Source organism: Triplophysa dalaica, chromosome 11 (assembly GCF_015846415.1).
Source record: "Triplophysa dalaica isolate WHDGS20190420 chromosome 11, ASM1584641v1, whole genome shotgun sequence".
Taxonomy (NCBI): domain Eukaryota; kingdom Metazoa; phylum Chordata; class Actinopteri; order Cypriniformes; family Nemacheilidae; genus Triplophysa; species Triplophysa dalaica.
Window position 1 is genome coordinate 9,084,042 of NC_079552.1, and position 20,443 is coordinate 9,104,484.

A 20,443-nucleotide genomic window follows, 5' to 3' on the forward strand; every position below is an offset into this window, starting at 1 on the left:
TACTGTTATTACTGACACGGCTCTCTGGTATTTACTGACATTTGGTGTCAGTGATTGGAGAGCGGATGAGTGTGGTAATTTGTAAACGCGTACAAATTTGTCTTTGAAATGGCATTAGTCCTATAAACCGGGGGGTGAAAAAATGAGAGAAATAGAAGGATAAAAGACAGAGAGAGGGAGAGATGAAGACAGAATAAAGAGATTTTAGCCTGCGGTGTTGTAGCTTTTCTTGGTGTGGTGTGAGGAGAGCACATATCTCCCCAGCTCTAAACGAGAGCAGGGCAGCTCAAAGTGGTGCTAATTTAAACGCAGAAAGACACCTGGACACCTGGTTTCACCATCCACGGTCCTCACACAATGAGCACAGTAGCCCGGCTAAATATAACTCTGTCACATGCCTGCTCTCTCTGTCTCACACACACATACGTGACAAGCAAGTTTACGTGTCTTCGTCAAATAAGGTGTGTTTCTCACACCAAGCAGGTGAAAACTAGATGTAACACTATTTTAAATGTTTAAACGCTATGACGCCACAATTAAGAAGTGCATTAATTAAAGTTTTGAGTATTTTAAGAGGATGTCTTAATTATGGTCACGATTTTGTTATATTTACATTCACATTACATGCTGATGTAATCATTCAGGAGACAGTTTATCCAAATAATGCAAGCAGAAGCAATCGATTCAATTCAAGACATGTAATGCCATCACACCAAATTTCTGTCAATTACCAAATAAAGCACAAGCCAAAGTGTAGTGCGAAGGTTTAGTTTGCGTTTTCTTGCAATAAAAATGTGGAGTCAAGTCCCTGAAAGGTTGCAATTTCACCGTTCAGGTAAACATTATATCCTCAAGAGACATTATTGTCTATAGCAGCAAAATCAGCTTTAGTAATATATTTTTGTGCTGTATGTATATTTGTACTGGAACATATTCAGACGTACTGTATATAGAAACAACTATTTACGTAGTTGAACTTGCATTACATCTGAATGAAGCAGTGCTCAAATTGAATCATGTCTTATGGGGTCCCCACTATGACAGATTTTGGGGGATGGGAGCAAAAATCTTAAAAAACTTATTTACATTTTTTTTTTAAGAAAATAAGTAAAATAATTCTAAATACATTAATAATTTAAAATTACTGATTCATGATATTAGGTTTATCTTATCTGCACATATTTTAGATTTGCAATTAGTATTGTTGACAAAATGTTATATGCTCTCCTATTTGTAAGTTGCTATGGATAAAACCATCTGCCAAATGAATAAATGTAAATTTAAGTAATATAAATGTATTTTTATTGAAAAAATCTCTGAAAGAACCCCTTTGTCTACTTTTATCTTTTATAGGGGGTCCCGGATCCCACATATCAATTTGAGCACAGTTTTTCAGAGTCAAACTAAAGATTATCTCACGCTTGTTTTTCAGCAATTTAGAGGAAACTCACAAACAAGCTCTACTTTAAACGTGAACGATGAGCAGTAAAATCAGAGTCAGAATTTGCAGTGGGTTCTTTTCAGACAGCAGGGGTCCGGAGAGAGAAGAAGACAAAGAACTGCTCTCAAACCCAACACAGAAGGAAATAACGTCTGCCTGCCCTCAGGAGAAGAGAAACGCTCTTCTTTATTCTTCTTCAATTCTAATGTCTCTGTTTTAAGTCTCTTCTCCAGGGTAGCTGGTGCGCTGGGGAGCTGTTTAAGCTGAGAATGTGCATCGTACACAGATATAACAGAACATGAGCTCTTTAAAGCTCCTGCAAGACCGTGGTGCTCCATTCTTCCACTTGCTCCTACTTCAGATGCATTTTGAACAACTGTTTTTACAGTAAAAGCTCGATTATAAAATGTACTTGAGAGACAAACTAAATATGACGCAAATATGTGAACAAGTCTGTGAAAACCAGGCTAAAGTCTTATGATCTAATTATAAGATAATGAGCATCATTCATTTTACTAACATTTCCATCTCTGACACAAAGATATCAAGATTATGTAGGATGATTTTATGTAGACACTGAGTTTAGCTTGGTTTTCACAGACTTGGTCACAAATATGCAGATATGGTCTGACATGAAAAAATTAACAACAATTGAAAAAAGACAGTCAAGAGACAGAGAAAAACTGTTGTTTAAGTCAGCCATCAGAAAGATTGTGAGGTGGCCAAGCAAGAACACGGACAAGACAAATGATTCAGACACAAGTGGTCAGGCATACAGAGATATTATGGCGCCATGAAATCCATTCAGCATTGTACTGAATGCCCAATACACAGATGATCAAAATCAATAAGAAAGGAGTGAAAAAAATCAAGCAAGGGACATCACCTGGATCAATGAACTCAATGAGTCAAGTGTAGAAGTGCATTGCTTGCAGATACAGTATCTGTAAATATGGCTAACAGTTCTTTTATTTGAACAGCCGAGCAGTGGAAGGACAACCAAATATATACATATTTAGTTTAACTAAGATAATAAATATAACATAAAAATCATATTTGTTCAATTTACATTCAACTAAATATTTGAGCACATAATTAAATGGAAGTCACTTAACTAGAAATCTGCATAAAAAGTCTTTCATCATATATTCACTGTCAATTCATTCAAAATCTCAATACGACTCTTTTATCTGTGGAACACAAAATAAGATATTTAGAAAAATGTCCATCAATAGAAATCAATAGGGGCCAATGTTGTATGCTTACCATCATTCCTCAAATATCTTGTGTCTTTTAGGTTTGTGTTTTAAGGTAAACTAGCCTAAAAAACAAACCCGTAGCTATAACCTCATAGTTTGAACTTTACATCTCATTTTTACGTCTACATTTTACAAACAGCCGGTGTAAACCACTCTTTAAGATACTCTGCATCCTCCGACCGCAGATGTCTCGCTCATTATTGACTTGTAGGAGAGTGAGGATCCTTTTTTAATCATACGGAGAGAACAGAAAGGCATTGCTCCACTCAGACTTTCTTTTATCAATAAAACAGGGAGGAAAGAAATTCTAAGAGTAAAATAAAAGATATGAAAGCAGATTAGGACCCAAAGCTCAAAGCGAGCCACTGGAGCCAAAATCAACAGATATATTCAGCTGCGTCTGAAGCTATTTTGATTTGCTCTGGTGTTGTTATGGTCCTGCTGTAGATGGAGCATCATTACAGGATCTTATAACCTGTGTTTTTACATAGATTATGACTTTACCAAAGAAAGGAATCGCGAATGCAATAAAATTAAATTTAGACAATTCTGCAAATGATCAGTTTTTAGATCCAAATTGGCAAGCATATGTTTTGCTTAAATGGTGCCAAACGTATTAAGCAATTACAGCTCTTTATAGTACATGTAAACAAGATTTGTTTTTTTGTATTGCACCTCAGGGACAAATATTTAAATGCTTTGTTCCATAATGCAGTAAACTGATCTATAGTTCATTGTTGTGTTTTCAGATTAGCATAATCTTAGTGAACAAACACAATTATGTGAATTGAATAAAGAAGGCTAATTTGGGTTGGTCTTTATTAAATAAATGACATTTTTATACAGTGTATGATGAAAGTATATACATTCAAAGGTGAAGCAGCGTCTGACAAACTTTTAACAAGTAAAAATCAATTCACTCATTCATATGAATAAAAAGAGTGCAAGATAAATTCAAATGATTTTTTTAGCTTAAAGATATATGATTGAATCTCAGAGATGTAATCGAAAAGATGAGAAAATGTCTATCGAACATTAGACAACTAAAGGCGGTAAACATATTGCTGAAATTAAATTACACAATCACAAATGTCCCAATCAAGACCTAATGCATATTTCATGACTGCGCCTCACGGCACGATAATTACTTAATTAATATCCTGCCAACCTGAAGCCCCACAGAGACCGGACGGCCCGTAATCCCCTGCCATCCCGAACCAAACACATTGCCCTTGGGACGGGTAAACCTCCGTTGTGGGACTCCTGACCAACAGTCACCATAGAGCTAAATACTCCCTATTTTCTTTGCTTTTCTTGCGCAAAATCTAGGCAATCTAATAATGTTCTCAGCTGGGTCTGTCAAACAGACGCTAAAAAAGATATTTCTACCACGTGCTGTTTCCTAAACCAGATTCTTAGAAGCCACAGGGTGCTGGAGGATTTGTGCTGGTCTGCTTGAAGATGGATTAGAGATGACTGATATGAGGGATGGGTAGTCTTAAAAAAGCCTTAATCACACAAGAATTCTTTTTCATAACCAAGGAATACTGATTTCTGCATCTGTTTGAGTCACGTTAAACGCTACAGCAGTGCCAAACCTCAAAGCTTAAGCTGAATTGGATGGAAACATTCTTGTTCTGTGGATTTGGGCAAGCTGATCATTTTCAAAACTGACATGTTTATTATATTGCTGTCTGTACTTTAAGCAGGTTGTAGAAAACACAAAGATATCCCAAACTGACCTTTTAAAGAGCAAATTCATTCTTTGTGGAGTTAAGTTTGTCGAGTCAAATTGAACAAAAATTACACTATTGCTTTATAGTGATAGTTCACCCAAAAAGGAAAAAAATCTGTAATCATTTACTCATCCTCTTGTCATTTTAAATGTATATGACTTTCCATCTTCTGCAGAACACCAAAGAAGATATAAAGTAAGAATTTGGTAATCGGACATCCCCATTCACTTCTATTGTGAGTGGGTATGGCGGTTGTTACCAACATTCTTCAAAATATCTTGTGTTCTGCAGAAGAAAGAAAGTTGTAAATGTGTGAAATAACAAGAAGGTGAGTAAACACTGACAAAACGTTCAATTTTGGGTGAACTATCCCTTAATGATTATCTTTGGTAATTTTGGTCATAGCAAAAGCTAATATTATTTGTCACTTTAGTAAACAGCAACTTGTAACATTCTCTCTTCCCCCCGTTGGCCTATAGGCAACACGCTGACCAATATGGAGTAATTCATAATTACTCCTTTAAAAATATTTAATTTAGGGTCTCATGGAACTAATTCCCACTCTTTAAGCAAACATACACCAAAAAGTGTGCACGGAGGTGTCATAATTAATGTGACAGACCAGCAACCAAGAAAGCATTAATGTAGTGTGTGTGTATACTTTCATCCTCTAGGTTTCCAGTGCTCGGGCATCTAAAGACATGGCAAAGAAACATCCTTCAGCCACCTAATCAATCAATTCTCACTCTGTGGCCCAAATCCATGTTACTAATTATCCAATCAGAGTGGGCAAACTCCCCGAGTCTGTCACACCAAACCCTACAGGGGGCTCCGGGGACCTGCTCCGTCTCTTCCCCTCATTAACTTCTCCTGTCCTCTCCCCTTGTCCAGACACTCCCATGAGCAGCGAGGAGTTGTGGATAATTCAGTGGACAGTCTCCGAGGTGACCACGTGCCTTGGGGCTAAAATGGTAGAGGACACGCTGCTCCCTCTATGTCTCACTTAAAGTCCCTCCATCTCTTATGGAGACCTCACGCTTTCATTTGTTCCAAAGAGTTTCACTGTCCCATCGTCTACATTAGGGCTGTCACAATATGTGACCCAGAAAACCTGATATAAAGAGCATCAAAGGGAGAGATTTTGTAACCATTGCGGTTCTTAGACAAATAAGTGGCAAATAACCACCTACTATATCAGGGTGTCAACCAGATACTGACATTGGATTATTTATGATATTTGTATGTGTAGTACTAACAAAATGTCAATTATCGCTGTTATTAAAATAATGTCTACAAATGTAACACAAATGTAACACCTGAAAACAACAACATTGGTTACAAATGAATCCATAAAGTAACATGAGGATGCCATCCATAACTTTTCCTTTTTTATCGCCATCTCTGAGACATAAAATTGCAGAATAATTTATGTACTCATAGGCTAAAGAGAAATGACATCAAACTGACATTTCTTTGTTCTGTCTAGTAAAAGTAAATGTTTCCCTTTTTCATACCACACTAGTTACTAAAATCGTTGTTCTCTTTAGAGGTTTGTCTACACCTCAGGCATTTCCACCTCTGTGTTGTTCAAATTAAAATCACTATGGTGAAGGAGATGGTCTGCTGAGCACCAATGTCACTATGCTAATTAAACTACAGATAAATAGGAATGTCTGACTGTATCTCCAAGGTTCACTGTACTGCAACCAAATTTTATAAACACAATGCGCAGAATTATTAACTTGGGGAAAAAATGCACCACATAGTAGAATTCTTGAATCTGAATAGTTATGTTTCTTTACATCAGTGTTGGTAAAGAGCCCACATACTTTTAAGTAGTTCAGTTACAGTACGTTTAAAAAAAAATTATATGATTTATATATTTTAAAGTTATTTTAAAATAAAGATTAATCTATTTTTTGTGTTTGACTCTTATTTCAATGTTTTACACTCAATATGCTAGTGTTGGGAGCTGGAGAGAGCGTATGATTCCGCATACTTTGAAGTAGCTTAACAGTTATGTTATGTTTTAAAGAAATCTACCAGTTACTAGTTACTAAGCTACTAGTTACTATGAAAACTACATTTACAAACTAATTATAACGATATACAGTACTTGTAAATTTGAATGCACAATACAAAACATGATTTATGAAAATTTATAAAAAAAACAACTCTTCAAATATAGATCTACACACATATTCCAAATCTTTTAAAATAATATAATTATTCTATTAAATTATATTAAAGCAAGTTAGAACCTGTCCCGCTCACACCCAACGGCACCTGAGATGATGTCACTGCACCACTTTTCTACACTGATGATTCTCCATTATACCACATAACAGTGTGATTATGACCTGTGATAAATAGGGAAGCTTAACTGAGGCAGTAAAACATAGAATTAGTGTTTAATGGGCTACAAGCTGCTGTCTGGTTCTGTGAAGAGCCCACTTTTATTGGCAAGCTATTTCGTTTGCTCTTTTTTGTATATTCTCATCTCTTTTACTACTCTGTTTTCTCTTCATTTCTCATGAACTCGCTCTCACTTGCGCTGTAAGAATTTCTTCAGAGCAGATCCAATAACGGTGCCATTTGTGGAGCTTAGACACGCATTTGTTTTAAAACCAGGAAAAGCAGCGGTGGCAGAACCCTGGACAAACAAACAGTAGATGTTTGGAAAGGGTTTAAACTTAAGAATTTATTCTTTCCTTAAAGCAACTGCGAATAGAATAGAACTTATGCAATTTAAATTGATTAAATTATGAACATTACGCTTCAATACAAAACAAGTCGAACAACACTGTGTCAAAGTGACAACATTTAACTAACATGTAGAAGCCATGTGTGATTAACTAAGCATTTGCTTATGTATGACTGTATGTTACACTTTAGCATTTTCAAAAGCATTTTTATCTTTATTATTTGATCCATTTTTTGTAAACTAAAAATTAGTTGAAGATATTAATATATTGCCACTTTAACATGTTCTCTACATAACTTATTTTAAACACTCAGAAATATATCTTTGGATCAAATTCAAAACGTATTTAAAATCATGAAAAACATTTTATTTAAGTGACCCTAAACATTTGAACGATCAAGGATGCACTTAAAGCACAAGTGAACTCTTTGTCCTATACGCACATATAGCCATTTAACTGCACTGCCATTTACCATGCGCAGTGTGTTTCTCTTCACTGCAACCTCATGTAGCTTTCAGCACTGTCCCGTTTATTGCATTTCACTTTAAATTGCTTTTCATTACGAGAGTGACTTTTAAAGTCCTCTTGTTTCATCTTCCCATCCAGCGGTGCCAAATAATATACTTTTATAAATCTATATATATCTATGTTTTGTATTAGAAATATACCCCACACAGTTCAATTTTTATTTATTTCAGGCTTCTATCCCAATATCGTACCTCTAAAAGGAAACAGTTTTCAAAAGGAACACTGCGAATAAACTTCATAAATTTTTCAGAACACACACACAACACACGTCCACAGGCCAATAGATCCGACAAGCCCTGATGGCGAGTGTGACACGCCTCATCGGACCCAATATGTGACTGTCTTACTCTGAAAACTCAACGAAACCAAAGCTGTCATTTTTAATCCAATCAGTATCCACTAAACCTGTTCCGACCCCACCCCTCAAGTCTCCTTCACCTGTCTATTTCTGGATCTAACGCTCATCTGTCCAGTCCCAATGTGTCTCCCAAAGGAGATGATGTCGACCGACTCAAGCAGGAAGATCAAGGCATTGAAAGCCACCCTTGTCCCACACACATCCTCGCCCTCCCACCCGACACACCCTTGGGACAATGATAATGAATCTACTCCGCATTTCCACTTTGCATTTTGGTGAGCTTCCCTCTGCAAAAGTCTACGGGGATTAGCATATTTTAGCCAAGATTACGTTTGACTCCGGTGGTGTGTTTGAAAAGAATCGAACAGAGGTGGGAGGTAATGAGAAAAAAAAGACCCTCCCCATTCACTAGCATCAGGGGAACGGTAAATGATTTGATGAAAAGCAAGCAGACATCCGCGGCTGCGCTTTATTTTAGGGCTGAGTGGTGGCAGAGGGGCATGAATGGATTCTAAATTACTTTTTGTGGGTGGATGAAGTATGATCTCAGAGATCTACAGTCTCGGGAAGGAGAGAGCCGTAGCGTAAAGATTAACTCGAATGCGTGTCAGGCAACTTAATGGCCATGCTTTGAGTATATACTGCGTGTGTGATCACTACTAAAAGGATGGACTGAGTAGAGTGATATGTTGTATACAGGGTCCCTTGCGTATAATGGGATTGAATTTGCTCACTTGACTGTATGTGAGAAATGTGATTATGGATGTGTTTGTGTCTGTCTCCTGCTAATGAATGAAACTTTTCCCACGGTCTCCCAGATGAGGCGGCTGCTCCCTTAAAGCTCAGGAGACGTAATTGAGTTCTCAGTTGATTCACTGAAGTTAACTCTGTGCTTGCAATTGCTGCACAGATTGTCACAGATTATTAAATGCTATATTTAAATCATTAAAACTACACTAAATGCATGACATCAAAGCAGAATACTGATCAGTACACCTTCTGAATGAGGTGTTACAACAATAATTAATGGCACCAAGCATGTTCTTTCCAAATGCGTACAGCTCCCTGAGTGACCTGTTGGTCGGTACAAATTGTTGACCTCTCCCGGTCATGCTCTGTATAATGGATACAGTGTATCTGCTGCCAGCTCTGCCTTACCCTGGCAGGACATGAACACCCAGCTGACCTCCAGTGCCCCGTTCTCTCATGTGAGCCAGGAGCAGCTAACCCCAATGGATTTCTCATTTGTGGCTTGTGCACAATCAATGCACCTTCTCCTCCTGCCCAGACAGGGACCATGTATCAGCACTTTCCAACGTGTGTGTGTGATCCTTTATTTCCTTTGTTTTCACTAACCTTTTCCCGTCCCCTGCCCCTATGAAACCACAGTGTCCACAGGAAATTCTTCAACAGTCTCTCTTTCATACTCGTATCGTTATCATTGTTGGTGCACGCCTCCGGGTTGAATCCTGAAGTAACACACAGGAATGTCCAGTCTGTACAATAAGAGAAACATAATAAAAAGAAAAAAAAAATATATATATATATTGTAACTATGATGTGTTACGAATAGTGTGATGTAAATAAAATGTCTTGACTAGGGCTGTAAATGTTAACACGTTAACGCATGCGATTAATTATTTTCAGATTAATGTGTTAAAATATTATACACAAATACGAGTACTACTACTTTGTTGAAATTGTACTTGAGTACAAGTAAAATTTCCAGTCTAAAAATTTACTCAAGTAAAAGTAAAAAGTAACGTTAGGTTGTTCAAATTTACTCAAACTAAAAGTTACTTTTAAGTAACTTTTAAAAAAGTAACTTTTTTACATTTTAAAAGCAAGGGGGCCCCTCCCTTTTTAGTGCAACACCAACCACAGTCAAAACAGTGCCTAATTGTATATATTAAAAGGGGTAACAAGTGCTCTGCAACAAATAAAGAATTGTTTGTTTTGTTTCCAGAAATATCAAAGAATCATATAGCAGAAAAATTAACTAAACAATTATTAAATCAATATAAAAAAATTCAGAAGCAAAATTAAGGCTTAAAAAAGATTTTAAGCTTTAGTTTCTTAACAAAATATCAATGGTATACACTTCTAAGTTTCAGTAGTGAAACCACGTATAAATGGTTCCACGTTTTTACGGAATGAGTAAATGTGACGTTTTACAGTTGTAACCCAGTTGTTACCATGGCAACATTTATGCCGTTGATCGCAGGGAATAGGAAAAATGAATCCCAAGAGTTTAATCCGTTTGATAAGTATCTGATGTTTTCGGCCAAAGACAAAGAATTTTGACCAAAACACAGACAGAGACGTGTTTTGTTTATGTTACGAGCTTCACAGCGCGCTCTCGTGCCATGTTTACTTTTTTTAAGGGCTTCCCATTTGTTGTTTAGTCTTTTCTTATAAGGCTGCATATACATTATATAGTTAATACACTCAGTTGGGCGTAGTTTTTTGTCTTATTCAATGTGTCGATCTGTAGGTTTATTTTGGGCTTGTCATTTTTATGCTGGTCTTTTCAACATAAGATCTGGCAACACGGTTCTTTTTACGGCAGGGCTGGTGAGGCTTTTTCAAAACGCATGAAATAGCAAGCACATTTTCATGTGACTTTCTTGCCCTGCGGTTACAGAAGAGAAAGACATATGATGCACATTTAAATATGTCATTTAGGCAGAAGTTATTCAATTCGGATCCATACACACTGCGTAAATGTGGTGCAGACACAATAGTGAATGCAACAAGCGCAAGAGCATTATTTGTACAAATATTATTCATCTTTACCTCTACATTCTTGCACATAAGGACTTTTATAAGATGCTAGTTTGCACAGCGTCCATAATCCTGTCTTGAAGCTGAAATGGTCGCTTAAATAGGGGTTTACTTCATTGTCTTCGACAGTCTCCATCGCTCTTCTGGAATTAACGTAAAAATTCTCCCGCCCATCATTCACTGTAGTAATTTTCGGTGACGTCATGTTTTACATTTTTTCCCTCAGTAACTGATATGATTTGAAATATCACGAAGTGCAATACATCACACAAATCATAGTTAAGTAGAAGTAGTTAAAAGCTACTCAAAAAAATTACAAGTACACCAAAAACTACTCAATACAGTAACGCGAGTAAATGTAATTCATTACTTTCCCCTTTAGCGCAATTAACGCAGCATCCCTTTATTTTGGCAACCTTTGTATAGCGTTAGATTATTTATTCATGCTCTCATTCATGTAAAGGCCTTTTAACCACTAAAGAGTGATTTAAAATCAGTATTCTAGGGGACGCACTATACACACAGTCTGGTGTGTTTTAATTTTAATTGACTGAATCAACTTACTTTGGGTTACAGCGATGACATTTTTTCATTTTGATCAAAGAGATATAACAATAACCATTGCAAATTTTTCAAAAGTGATATCTGCCAATACTGATACCGATTCTGATGATCAAATGAATATTTCTTAACTTTCTAAATGTCTTTAAGTCGTACAATGCGTATTAATATTGAACATCAAACCGGTGATGTTTCTTAAACATTTTCTATATACAGAGCACAAAATACAGATACCGATAATTGGCCTATATTGTTGCATAGCATAACATAAAATATATATATATTTATAAACATAATATATATAATATAACATATAATGTAAAATTAATTAAAATATAATATAATTACTACATAAAGCATTTTCTAAATGTAATGTAAATATAAAAGAGTTTAGGACACGTCATTAAGCAGCAATATGACACTTATGATATGTGAGGTATGTTTTCTGATGTATTAAATGGACTATTGGGTCTCTCAGACATCAAAGAGAACACAAGAAAAATCAAGTTTTAACCCCGAGATGGTGGATAACGTCTTAAGCATCACTGAGGCAGACGAATAAAAAGAAATTCAGGTGGTTTGTCACCACACGTACAGGGAAGAGTGTGTGGGGGGGTGGTCTGCGTTGCCAACTTTACAGCAAGGTCACGATGAAAGGCCGTATCTCTGAATTACACAGGAAATTCAAAAATAAGTTTTTCTACTGTAAACACAATCTATTCCCCTTTGAAAAGGGAGAAAATATAGATGCACTACATAAATGATAAAGGCCTTATATGGCAGTAACACACATACCCATGCACACACACATAGACACAAAGATCAGACAGTTCCCTGCAGCCCTGCAGGTAGCATTTTATGAGGCGGTATCTTCTCATTATCAGAGCTCAGGAAAAGACCAGAGCCATAAAACATAACCTCCCCACTGTGTTAAATTGAGACCAACATTTTGTGTCACATCCTTTTGATGCTAACATCAAATCTTAAATGGATATCAAAAGTTTCTTTAGATACTAGATGCTGCTTGAAGCAAGGAACAGTGTGAAAATAATTGAATATAATGAGATATTACTAAAGAGCATCACTAGTTAAAACAGAAACTGAAAAAATTACAGGGTTCTTTTCATTTTTTAGATGAAAGTAACTGTAGCCATGTATCACACACATCCTATTTAAAGTGAATTAATAGAAATTGATTGGCGGGTTGTGTTGTATTTTCTGGACAAGATTTACTAAATAGGGCAAATAAGCGTAAGAGCACAACTCCGATGGGAGTGAAACGTTTCTGCAGGTTATTCCCTGACAAGCCTCACGTTAAAGAACACAGGCAAAATATTGAAATTCCATAATGACCAAGGCAAACGAGCACAGTTTTTAGGATATGGGTTGTTTAGGCGTTAAATAATGGAACAAATATTTATATACTGACAAGAGCCAATATTAGTAAATTGTGTCACTGAAATACTCATCTCCCATACATTTTGGGTCTAAAACTCCAACAAATGCATAAGGTCAGTAACAAAAATAACTATGCCCACACCTTTTCAGTGCAAATTTTTCATTTCACCGCCAAAAGATGATTGGGACTGTTTGTAAATCTGCCCTCTGTCTCGTTGGCATTGCACAATGCACGATGGATGGCATTTCCATGTGCACTACACATAAAAACTAAGGCTGTGTAATACATTTAGCCAGTCCTCGAATTGAAGGCGGACTGGGGGGATCCGGGACCCCCTATAAGGCCTTAGGGACCCCATAAGATATGGGGGATATTATTATTTGAGTAAAAAGGATAATGACAAATGTGATTAAATTCATGCTATGGATATTGTAACATTTTTTGAATTAATTATTTACAATAATTTATATTAAGTTTGTTTTATGGGCTAGTTGTCATGTCACTTTATATTTGAAACGCCCAGCCCCAAAAACAACTGTTCTTTTGTGTAGGCCTGTTTTTCATTAGTAGTATATAGTTCTGAAAATATATTCTGAAATATAGTGTGTATTTTGTATAAATTGTAAATTGCAAGATGGACCCCAACCAAAAAAAGGTCTTATGGGGGACCCCCAAAAAAATCGTCTGTTGTTAACTACACGTAAACACAAAATTTTAATATTTTGCACTGACTTAATCATCTCATTCCATGCACACTGCAGCAAATGCTGCTTCAAACATCACTGCCAGAATCCACACCGCAAAAAATTACATTTAGTGTGAATTACATGGCTATTCTGCTCGACAGCCCTACTGTAAGTCTCCAAAGTGTATTTCTGTAACTTCCCCAAACCCGAGTTTCAAAATGCATCGCTTCCCCTCCCAGCCAGTGGACAGTAATGACAGGAAATGATATGGTGTCAGAATAGCAGCACTTCTACAGGGAGAAGCAGCAGCACCATACTTATGCTCAGCCCTGCAATGAACCAGTTGAAAATTAAAATCCTCCCGTTCTCCTCTCTGTAATTACCCACCTATGGGGAGGATAGATGCAGGCAGGTAGATGTATTGAGACAGAAAAGGAGTGAAGGAAAGTGAGGGAGTTGGAAAAAAAACGTGGAGACTCGGAAGAACACCAGGCAGAAAGTCTTTTTATTAAGCCTCCTCCCTTAAGATGTGTTCTTAATGTGCACTCAGCACAATCTTCTCTTCCGTTTTTCTCTTTCGAATCCAGCCTCATGTTGCTGGAGGGACAGATCAAGGCACTACCGATCTGGAAACAGAAAACCGAAGATGGCAGAGACACATAAGCTACTAACTGTGTAATTATTTTAATTTTCATGACTCAAAATGTGGCATAAAAGTTTGCCGCGATCACAATGTTTTTAAAAAAGAATCCGGACCCATAACACCTGTTTCAAGACTGTTTACTTCAAATCATCTTGGTAACATTAGGGATGTAACAATATCAAAATCTCATTGTCCAGTAATACCACGGTATAAAGTCCACGGTGGGATATTTATTACAACATTTAAAATGACAAATGATGACTTGGAAACGTGCCATAAGCATCCTCTTTTCTTTATCCTGTAATCATAACACTTGCTTAGAGGTATGAGTTACAGTATGAGACGGGACAAATGATCTAAAAATCTATTTTATTAACTAAAATAATTGATGGATAACAGATGGATAAACAAAGGTAACATCTATTATTTTTTCTTACATTCTCTATGTTAGCCACGGAAGACCTCGTTTCAAACAGTCATGTGATCACGAAAATATTGAGACAATTTTGCTATTGCGAAAACGTCTTGGTTACGTATGTAACCTCAGTTCCCTGATGGAGGGAACGAGACGTTGTGTCGAGAACGACAGATGGGGTTCGCCCTTGAGAACCAATCAACTCTGACTACTATAGAAAAAGGCCAATGAAATTTGGCGAATGCAATTTGCATGCCGGGCTCCGCCCCCGGAAATCCGGTATAAAAGGAGGCCGGCGTGCAGCATTCACTTACCTTTGTTCTGAAGAGCCTGAGACCTCTCAAACTGCAGCAGAATACGATACGTGTTCGTGGCATAAGGGACACAACGTCTCGTTCCCTCCATCAGGGAACTGAGGTTACATACGTAACCAAGACGTTCCCTTTCTGTCGGTCTCTCGACGTTGTGTCGAGAACGACAGATGGGGTTGCCTATGGAAAACGCCACAACGCTGTATCGCGTCACAATCTCTAGCGAAGCGACGGTAACAAGCCTGGGCGTGTCATCTCGAAGCTTTCGTGAGACTGTAACCTTCCAGTGTGGTGGTCGGGGGGTTCCAGAGCTTTCTTGGAGAAAGATGGGTACAGCCCTGACCGGTAACTTTCACGGACGGGGCCTTAGCTCTCTATAGGCGAGAGGCCGTCCAGATCAGTTTACACCGGGTAAGCGCGACTCTTAATCAGAGAAGCGCTACAGAGGCCACCTCCTACCCGTGGGGAGGAATATGGTGGATATAGGTATGGTCTCGTCCTTGGAGGAGAACGCATGGAACGTGCGGACTGAGTAGTTAACCGCGAGGTGGAGGCCCACCTGGGGAAGCTCATGGGTTACCAGGAGTGGGAACCATTCTCATGAGGATACATCAGACGGAACAGCCCACGGAGGGGGTGTTACAGACGTCCGGTAGCACTAGGTCCGGTTAGAGCTATCTGTGATAGCTCACATGGTATCCCGGCCTAAGGGGGAAGGCTGCTCTGCCCAGCCAGCCCCCAGGGGGTGCTTGTTTGGTGATGGATGGAATGCCTATTCTTAACCAGTGTCTGGGTAAGAAGGGAGGCTGGTGAGGTACCAGTTTCTTAGCGATGTGTTCGGGTAAGAAGAAAAGGTAAATAGCACACTGACCCAACCTGTTAGAGGGTGGAAAGGTGCTTTCGCAGGCATACGCCCCCCCGGATGCCAGTCCTACATGTCGCCACGCAGGACGTGGGCTGACACCGGGTTTACGCGAAGGTTGTTAACCCTTGCGAAGGTGTTTGGGCATAGCCCAACCCGCAGCTCTACAGATGTCTGCTAGAGAGGCGCTTCTGCCAGTGTCCAGGAGGTGGCTAAACTCCGTGTGGAGTGAGCCCTCACTGCCAATGGGCATGGGAGATTCTGAGATCGGAATGCCGTCGTAACGGCGTCCACGACCCAGTGCGCCAGCCTCTGTTTGGAGACAGCCTTCCCCTTCTGCTGTCCTCCAACAGACACGGAGCTGGTCAGAGCTTCAGAGCTCTGCGTGCGGTCCAGTACGTACTGGACACAACACTAATCGGGTTGGGTCTTCCTCCCCTATGGGGAGCGCCTGCAAGTTCACCACTTGGCCCCGGAGGGAGTAGTGGGAACTTCTTGGGCACGCATCCGGGCCTGGGTCTCAAGATAACGTGAGAGTTTCCAGGGCCGAGTTTAAGGCAATCCAGGGACACGGAGGATGCTCGGTGGTCCCCTACCCTCTTGAAGGAAGTGAGCGCCGTCAGGAGGGCCGTCTTACTCTATGAGGAAGATCGGAACCTCCGAGGGGCTCTTTGGGGGGCCCTGAGGCTCCCCAGGACCACTTAGGGTCCCAAGAGGGTATGGAGCGAAGATGAGGCGGATTCCGCCCTCTCGCTGCTTAGGAACCTGGTGACCAGGTCGTGTTGCCCTAGAAACTTTCCACCGACTGAGTCGTGATGAGTGGCAATAGCGACTACATACACTTTCAGTGTGGAAGGGAGATGTTAGTCTCCAGTCTCGTGAGGAGGGGAACACAATCCTGATCAAGCACCTCAGTGGGTCTTTCTCGTTGAGAAAGACACCAGGACGAGAAGAGGCACCGTCTAGAGGCGTGTAACCGCCTAGTAGATGGGGCCCTAGCCTGGGTGATGGTCTCAGCCGTATAGGGGGAGTAGCCATCTTAGGATCTTCTCGTCCCGTCTAGAGACCAGACATGGGTGTTCCAGAGGTCTGATCTGGGATGCCAGAACGTGTCCTTCCCCTGAGAGAGCAGGTCCTCTGTCAGGGGAATGGTTCAGGGGGAGTCGCTGTCCAGAGCATCGGCTCTGAGGCCAAGTGCGGTTAGACCGGTGTGGTGTAACCAATAACACTTGGTGCTCCTGCTCCCTGACCTTGCACAGAGTCTGTACAAGAAGGCTCCTGGGGGGGGGAAGGTGTGCTTCCGCCCATCCCGCGGCCAGCTGTGCGCAAGGATATCCGTGCCGAGGGCAGGGACTATCAAGCGGGCAAATGGTGGTGTTACGGGAGGTGAACAGGTTTTACCTGGGCCTACCCGAACAGCCTCCAAATGAGCTGGACTGCACGGGGGTGGAGTCGCCACTCTCCACGAGGCATAAACTGGCGAGAAAGCACGTCGGCTGTCTAGTTCAGTTTGCCCGGGGTGTGTGGCCTGCAGGGAACGAGTCACCTGTTGACTCCACCGGAGGAGGCGTCGAGCAAGTTGTGTTTAGCTGCTGTGTGCGAACGCCACCCTGACGATCTGTATTCGCTACAGCTATAGTGCTGTCCTCGGAACAGCACGTGCATGTCTCGCACGAGAGGCCGTAGCCTGCTCAGTGCAAGTAGCATAGCCCACAACTCTTGGCAATTGATATGCCAGCGCAGGCGGGGGTTCGTCCAACACCCCACCTGCGTGCTCGTTGCACACTACACCGCACCCCTGCAGGGAGACTTCAGTCGTCACCACGACCTGCCTCATAACCTGCTCAAAGGGACCTGAGTCCGTCGAAAAAGTCATAAAGACTAGGGGTTATGGTGCGTCGGCAGCAGGGCGGCATCACCATGCGCCTGCTGCCGGTGTGCCACGCTCTCCTCGGAACTCGACTCTGAAACCAGTGTTGGAGCGGTGTCATGTGCATCAACTCGAGGGGTATTAACCCGCGAGGACGCCATGTGTCCCAGGAGCCTCTGAATTGTTTCAGGGGGACCGCTGTCTGCCTAAAATGTTCATTTCAGACAGTTCAACACTGGTTGGGCACAACTGCGGACAGGTGTGCCGACATGGTGACAGAGCTGAGTTCCATACCGAGAAAGAGGATGCTCTGCACTGGGGAGAGCTTGCCCCTCTCTTGGTTGACCTGGAGTCCCAATCGACCAAGGTGCCGGAGCACCAGGTCCCTTTGTGTACATAACAGATCTCGCGAGTGTGCTAAGATAGGCCAGTCGCTGAGATAGTTTAGTACCCGCTCGCCTTCCTCCTCTCAGGGAGAAAGGGCGGTCAGGGACAGACCGAAAGGGAGGACTCTGTACTGATATGCCCGCCTCTCGCACGCGAACCGTGGGAACGGCCGGTGTCGAGGAGGATCGAGACATGAAAGTAAGCGTCCTTCAGGTCGATTGCCACGAACCAATCCTGACACCTCATAGATGTCAGGACGCGCCTCTGTGTGAGCACCCTGAATGGCAGCTTGTGAAGGTGCTCTGTTCAGGGTACGCAGCCTTTGGGGGCAACCCGCCGTCTTTCTTGGGAACGATGAAGTGTGGGTGGTGACCCACTGAACATCTTGGTTTTGAGGGACGAACTCGATGCCTGTTTTGCCAGAAGGGTGGTGACCTCTACCCGAAGTACGGAGGCGTCCCTGCCTCTGACAGAGGGAGAGATGATGCCCCGAAACTTGGGTGAGTCTCTGGCGAACTGGATCGAGTAACCAAGACGGACCGCCCTCATTAGCCAGCGAGACAGTGTGGGCAGCTCTCGAGCTCCCAGGGACTGTGACAGGGTGACCAAGGGGACGGTCTGCTTCATCATTCCCACGGGGGGTGGTTCGTCGGCTGGCGGAGCTAACCATGTCGCGGGGAGTCCCCGGAGGGAAGGTTTTTGCTCCGCCTGCTTACCTGCCTGGCGGGACAACGGCACGCACTGTCGGTTTGAGAGTGGTGACGGCTGTCGTATGTGTACGACCTCACGCCTCGCCAGGGTGTGAGGTCGGTTCGCCGAGCACAGTCCAGTGGAGTGTGCGATCGGCTGCAAGTAAACCCGGGGAGAACAGAAAACTCACTGAGTAAGTGGGCGCCAAGCCCTAACAAGGGCCCGGCTTTGGTGACGAGGCAGGAGTCGTCCCGTACCGACCGATCAGAGCCGTGGCTGTGAAGGTTCGGGCCCGATGTTGTTCTCCCTGGGGTCTTCCCGTCAGTGTCCCTTCTCGCGAGGAGGTTGCTGACGGGGTGGAGGTTTCCCCCTCGACCTCTGCTTCCGGGGTGCCGCCTGTGGGGGCACAGGAACCGGAGCCGATGTCGAAAGGGTCCTGGGTTGCAGGGAAGCAGACGTCACGTGAGATCTCGGAGGCCTGTAGGCGGCCGAGTCGCGGCGTGAAAAAAATGTGGTTAATTGCCACTGTCTGCTTCGCCGTCAAAAAACTGCTGAGCGCAGTCCTCGACGGTGTTACCAACAACCCACCCTGCGAGATGAGTGCATCAAGAAAGCGGACTTCCTTGCTGTCACTCTTCTGCACAAGGTATAGCCGGGGGTGTCTCTCCTGGACCACTACCGTGGACATCGTCCGACCCAGGGCCCGTGCCGCCGCCTTAGTCGCCCGTAGAGCGCTGTCAGCGGTGGCACGGAGATCCTGCATTATACCCGGGTCGGCCTTACCCTCGTGGAGCCCTCTCAACGCCCTGGCCTGGCGGACCTGCAGGATGGCCAAGGCATAGAGAGAGGAGGCAGCCTGGCCCGCAACATCGCAAGCTTTCGACACCAGTGATGCCGAAGTCTTACGTGCTTTGGACGGTAGGAGTGGTCGATCCCCCCCCAGGTGGTAGCCGTCCGCGGCACAGGTGCACCGCAGGCGGACGTTCCACCCGGGGGATCTCGACGCAGTCCTTGGCTGCCTCACCATCGAGGGAAGTAAGGGAGCCGGAGCTGGTTTCACTGGAACGGTCCGTGAGTGGAGCGTTCCAAGTTTTACACAGCTCCTCATGCACCTCCGGGAAAAACATGGCACCCGGGGTGGGCGCGGTTTGCACCGCGCACCGACCTCGGGAACCACGCATCCCCGGGTTAGCACGGATGACATCACTTCTGCTTCCTCCTGAACTCGACCGCTGGGGGTGGAGTTTGGATTCGGCAGAGTCGGATGCCAGTCTCCCTCCGATGCTGCGAGCGACATCTCATCTACGTCACACATCGTTTCCGAGTGTGTGCGTGAGGATCCGGACGGTATGCCACCGCCGGTTGGGGAACGTTCAGAAGAGCGAATCGGGGTGCGATCGGCCCGTGAGCACTTGGCTGGCGGGTTTACGTTCGCAGAGTTCCCCGTATCACTAACGCTGCTAACGTGGGTGGTCATCGGGGCCGTAGCCACAGATGTCACAGCCCGGGTAGCAGACGAAATGGTGGCTGGTTCCCGTAGGAAGACAGCCACCCGTGACCGCAACTTCTGAATGACAATCTGCCCGCAGTGCAGGCAGATGTGTCAACGAACGCTGCTTCAGTGTGCTGGACGCCCAGACACCTAATGCAGCGATCGTGTCCATCCCCCTCCTCGATGAGGGTGCCGCACCCAAGAGAACAGCGGGACATGCCGCGCTGGAGAATGCTCAGTCAGTCCTGAAAAGGACTTTTAGAAAAAATCTCTAACACCTCCGGAACCGCCGAGACGCCCAGGGGAAGGTCGCTGC

The 20,443-nt window shown here is 42.7% G+C and overlaps 1 protein-coding gene across 2 annotated transcripts in view; it reads right to left on the bottom strand.

Annotated features, from left to right (window-relative positions):
* Window positions 1–11,883, bottom strand: part of unc5b (unc-5 netrin receptor B) — a 74,541-nt gene extending 62,658 nt beyond the window's left edge. Inside the window, exons 1-3 of one of the 2 annotated variants that reach the window (XM_056761239.1) lie at window positions 10,824–11,883; window positions 9,384–9,523; window positions 9,186–9,307 (exon numbers count right to left, since the gene is read on the bottom strand). In XM_056761239.1, the coding sequence (XP_056617217.1) occupies window positions 9,186–9,198 (13 nt within the window). In that variant the 5' untranslated portion in view covers window positions 9,199–9,307; window positions 9,384–9,523; window positions 10,824–11,883. Of the gene's footprint in view, window positions 1–9,185; window positions 9,308–9,383; window positions 9,524–10,222 lie in introns of both variants that reach the window. The other variant, XM_056761240.1, reaches the window with a different exon arrangement.
* Window positions 11,884–20,443: the final 8,560 nt, after the last annotated feature.